At 32.9% G+C, this 5,540-nt stretch overlaps 1 protein-coding gene across 1 annotated transcript; it reads right to left on the bottom strand.

Annotated features, from left to right (window-relative positions):
• Positions 1–388: 388 nt before the first annotated feature.
• Positions 389–1,298, bottom strand: LOC121987402 (proteasome subunit alpha type-5-like). Its single transcript, XM_042541210.1, has 3 exons — positions 1,158–1,298; positions 930–995; positions 389–556 (listed from the first exon to the last, which is right to left on the bottom strand). The coding sequence occupies exons 1-3, from the start codon at positions 1,281–1,283 to the stop codon at positions 464–466; spliced, it is 285 nt and encodes a 94-aa protein (XP_042397144.1). The 5' UTR covers positions 1,284–1,298; the 3' UTR covers positions 389–463.
• Positions 1,299–5,540: the final 4,242 nt, after the last annotated feature.

Here is a 5,540-nt window from a genome sequence, read left to right as displayed (position 1 = left end):
TCTCCTGTTACATTGGTTACATTGGTGAAAATTGAAAAACATCCAGTAAATGAGGTAAAATATTAGCAAAGGCCCCCAAGAAAGTTGTCCATATCAAATTTCTTTAAAAAACAATAAAAATGTGAACTACCCTGAGAGCAAAATTCTGGAACCAGTCAAAGTACAAGACACTTGCAAACTAAAATTCAACCTTCAGCTATTTTTTGTGAGCTATTAATTGTTTCACTGCGAATGTGAAAAATGAGAGATGACATATTATAATTTCACAGCATAGACTCCAAGGGAATAAAACTTTTAGAGAAATTGCAGATGACATTACTAAACTTCTTTGAACGGAATATGGTTCAGTGGATAAGCAACCAGAACACAATAAGGTCACAACATCCAGCACAATTAAACAGCAATCTAGCAAGTAGTATGAAGTACGAAGAAACGCAGATAACAAGATAAATGGCCTTGCCGATCAAAGGCGAGAAATGACATCTTTAACCTCGGCAGGTGTATATAGATGGTAAGTAGGAGCCACCTTTGCAATGTCAACATTATTAGGGGTTACCTGTTAATGCAAATGAGTAATTAGCAATGTAAAAGTTGCAATACTCTGCAATTTATGTAAAACAAAATGAAACCCTAGAACTGGATCCTTAAGCATCAGTCCAATTTACCCGTCTAATACAAAAGTACCCAAAACATACATTCAGGTCAGCTGGTACCAGATTGAATAGTGTATTCTCTCTTTATCATATTTAAATGCAGTGTTTATATGATTTAGAAGTAAACATCTAAGCACACCCGATTAGTTTATCCAAATAGACCAAGTAATAATTCATTAACCAGGAGCCTGAATGAACCTAATCCAGGTTTGATAACAGGGATGCTTTATCTATCTTCTAAAGCAGGTAGATACAGAAAAACCACAAGAAATATACCTTTTCTTCCATGACTTGTTTCAGGATGGAAAGAGCTATAGTTTCAGCTTCCAGAAGGGACAGGTCCTGGATAAACAAGCGCCCTCATGAAATTATTCTCATCACCGCCACCACAATACCACAAACAGAAAATTACTATAGATCTAAGTAGCCACAATAGAGAAGGCTGCCGTCAAAGCAAATTTGCCTTGCACAGCCATGTATATCTAAAATTGCCATAGTAGCTACCTTGTTGTATTGCTCTTGAAGAGAACTATCAGCTCCTTCGGATCCAGATCCTATTGCTTTTGCATTGCATTGCCAGAATGTGCCAGATGGATCGGTATAGTACCTGCAATTTATAGCATGTAACATTTGAAGCAAAACATTGAAATACAGGACTACATAGCAGAGACTGTGTAGGAGAGACTTCAGATTTTACCAGATAACTTCTGACATTTGTAATATCGAGCAGAAACATTAACATACGAAAAGGTCCAGCACAATAATACATATGCACTAGAATATTTGTATCTCCTAAAGAGTGATCTCTGGGAAGAATCGTTTAGGACACAGGAAGATTATGTTAATAGTAGTAAACAACCCACTAGGACAATAAAATCAGTTCCCTAATAGGAGGGTTTAACGTGAAAATTTTATACATTTTAGCACTTCAGACACTGTAGCTTATTGAGGAAATAAAATATTATCAAAAGGATTGTGTCCACCCATCCTTGTTCATCAGCTTGGAACCTTTGAAATGAAAGCTGCATTGGGTACATGGAAAAAACAACAAAAAGGGAGGATAAATGATAGCCACCAACCTAATTGTTCACAAATATCTGTATAAGTTATTAAGGGTGTTCATAGAAGTTGATCCTTTAGCCGTGTCTGTTAGATGGTCAAATCTAGGCGCCAACTCAAAAATGTTGGCGTCCAAGTGTTAGTGTTCAACTACTTCTGATTTTCTTCATCTTTGAATTGTTAAATACATAGGGTATTTATAGGGAATACTCAAGATGTATCTAAATAAATACATGAACCAATATTAAATGACATACATTCATCATCCGAAGAGTCATTCATGAATCCTCCAATATTCATGCTCCAGATGACCATACATTAGATTATAAGTCCAATTAATTTGATTGCAAGGTTGTAAACAGTCCTTGAGGGCTATTGATAGTGATTCCAGTATGTACTGGAAAATAATGGAACAAACCTATGAAACAGCTATCAAGGGATTCACTTCAACTTTCCTAAACCAAAGAAGAAACAGATGGATTACAAAAGAAAACAATTTGCACCATCAAACTGAAACTTATAATAAGCCTTAATAAATTAATGAAAAAAGAATTGTTTAGAAGTTCACTGAGAAACATATGAAAATACAACAAATGCAACTGCAAAAAAAAATAAAAAACTAGTATCCAATTAACTTTTTTTTATACTTTCAGATCAAAAGGTCAAATTTATATACTTTGGTTCATGTTCAAGCAAGAGGATAACAATCTCATCGACAGTTAGTATTTCCTTTTAATATAGAACACTAAAAAGAAGGAATATCAATGATGAAACAAACCTGAAAATGCGAGCTACTGAGGCAGCGAGCAATCTGCTTGAACAAGGTAATCATGCAGCGTTGGAACTCTGTCGTGAGCATCAAAGACCAAATATTACCAAATATTAAGATCACTGACAAACCAAATAATACCTTATTTTTAACAGCTATCTAGAGGATCTGGCTTTTTGACTTGAAGCTGGTTCAAAGAAGACAAATCAAATATACAAATACTAAGATGAAAGCATAATGAAGTAGTTAACTTTTTCTACTTTACCTGATTATAAGATCTACAACTTCTTGCTCAGTTTGTTGCACGAGTAATTATTAGAAAAACAAACCCAATAGTGGAACAAAAGCTAGATAAAGAAACTAGATAATTTACACTGACAGAACTTTACAGAATAACATATAATACAGTGCTTTGTACTTGCATATTAATCCAGAAAACATCCTTTCACCTAAGTGACAATTTTTCCAAAACATCATCATTCACTAAAAATTTTCACAAGTTTTTAAACTTCAGTGACAACTTTTCTTTGGGGTCAACTGCTCAAGGTCGATCTGGTAACTATGCACTACATCAAAAAAATTGGCATTAACTATGATTCCACCAAAAAAAATCACCATTCCATGAACTTAAATCTAAATAGAATTATGGCAACTATCATTCCATACCTATTCATAAATATGATCTTGTATGCACTCCGCCAACTCGGACCGAACCTCATCAATTTGTTCACGAGAGTACCCTATTTTTGTGAACTGTGAGCATACACAATTTATGTTAATGGAAAAAATAATCAACACTGATCACTTTGCAATTTTAAATAGTTTATGTCAAATAATTTGAGATAAGCTAAATAATGTTACTATTGATTGCAGTGAATCTCTCTCAATAGTCTCAACTTCTTCAATAATTTCTCTCATAAATCGCATCACAAAAAAACCACATTGTTTCGCATCCGGTTGTTGAGGAGCCTATATATAGTAATTAGAGTCAAATTGTTAATGAAAATTATACACATTACAATATATGTTAAACAAAAGTACACATACCTTAACTACTTCCCACTTAACATTTTTCCTACCTTTCCTTCCCTTGGTTGAATTAAACAATTTTAAGGCCCTTCATACGTTAAGAATATTTGTTAAATAAGATTTTTATTATAATAAATATTTACTAAAAGAAATCTGAACTCACATTTCCATTACGTATTTTGAATCATCATCGCGAATGCGGCAACTTAGGGAATCCAACAGGTAAATAGCATCCTTGTAAGGTTCAATAACACTAAGATTCCAATGGAAACTAGGCAAATACATAGGATTAGATCATAAAATTGAATAAATTATCGAAAGGAAGCAATTGAAAGTGATGTTTTACTTCTTGCTTACCCGACATTACATGGCACTAACACTAGTTGATCTGTTGATGCACTTGTCAGCTTATCTGCTAAAAGAGTTGCCCTTTGATTCAGGGTTTCAAGCTTAACTGATTTGTCTTGTGCCGTTTTTGCCAGATATGGGAGTTTGTGAGGATTCATAAATCTGAATTTCTTTGTCTTGGTATCTTTCACCATCTTTTTATACAGACACCTATCATTGCAAAGAAAAAAATATTTAGATACTAAATAATAAAATTTAGATACAAAACACTCATAATAAGTTGGAAAAATAATGATCACTCATAACACTAAGTTATGGCTGATGATAGTAACATCCATACATGAGAACTTACTATGAACAGTCTTGCATATTAAACATACCAGAAATGTATACATGCAAATTCTTTTATTTCTTGAGGACAAGCACATTTAAGATACTTAAAAATATACAAGAAAAAAGATATGAGCAAAGTACTTCCTGTCTAGAAGAACAAATGGCAGAAGGCAAACATTAAGGGCCGGTTGAAAATGAATGAGCTATATTTATGTAAAGTGTACCACATCAATTGATATTAGTAAACCTCTCAATAGAAATGATGAACTATTAACTTAATGAGAATAACATGGTATGAGAAAATTACTAGAAGTTGAATTTTTCAAGAGTAAACTTGTTCACACAACAATATTAGTAAACTTCTTGCAGTTCAAATCAGGGATTTTCTGTCTTGCTAGATATTAGAATTTCCCAACAAACATAAAGCAATGCAGTAATTTCCCAGCATAAGTAAAGCAATGCAGTTGCAACCGAGAAAATAATATTTAGATACTAAATAATAAAATTTAGATACAAAACAATCATGTGGATTAAAAAATAATGATCACTCATAATAAGTTGGTGAAATTGTAACAATAAACCATAATAAGTTGCTAAAATTGGGAAGCAAACATGTGATGAAAAAGTTGCTGAAATTGCTTAAATAAACTTACTTACCATATGTAGGCAACGATCAAATTTCCTAAAATTGACTCCAAATGATACAAAGAATTGATGTCCTCAAGGTCAAGAAAAAGTTCACAATCTTCATCAAACACTTCATTATCTAAGCACATTGATATACATTTTCCTCCATCTAGAGCATGCTTACTGTAACAATATAACATATGTAATGCTCTTGGGACACTTGTTGACAAAGTAGGTTTTGATTTTTTTCGTTCAAACTTCTTCCTTCTAGGCTTCTAATAATTTCAAATATAAACAAGTTAGATAGCTAGGTTGAATAATAATAAAGTGGCAATATAATTAGAAATATAATAATAAAGTGACAATATAATTAGAAATATAATATCTCATATACCTCATCTTGCTTCACAATCTGCTGTTCAGGCCAAGCCACAACAGTTCCTATGGCATCACCAATTACTTCACATTCACTTGGAATTGGATATGGCAAAGGAGCGGATTTGTCCACTGCTTGATCAATGGAGACTCGAATGCAATTCTTGGGAAATGGAATACCATGAAGCATTTTTTCCATGCCATTGAAACAAACAATTGTACCATATGTAGCAATATTTGAGCAAGATTCCAATGTCAATGCAACTGATTGACCCTAAAATATTAAAAAAAAAACATGTTGATTATATTTAGTTTATAATGCTATAATAATAATGAATATCACTATA

The sequence above is a fragment of the Zingiber officinale genome, chromosome 5B (genome assembly GCF_018446385.1).
Source record: "Zingiber officinale cultivar Zhangliang chromosome 5B, Zo_v1.1, whole genome shotgun sequence".
Classification (NCBI taxonomy): domain Eukaryota; kingdom Viridiplantae; phylum Streptophyta; class Magnoliopsida; order Zingiberales; family Zingiberaceae; genus Zingiber; species Zingiber officinale.
The sequence above is the reverse complement of the archived record's forward strand: the minus strand, read 5'-3'. Positions and strand labels throughout refer to the sequence as shown.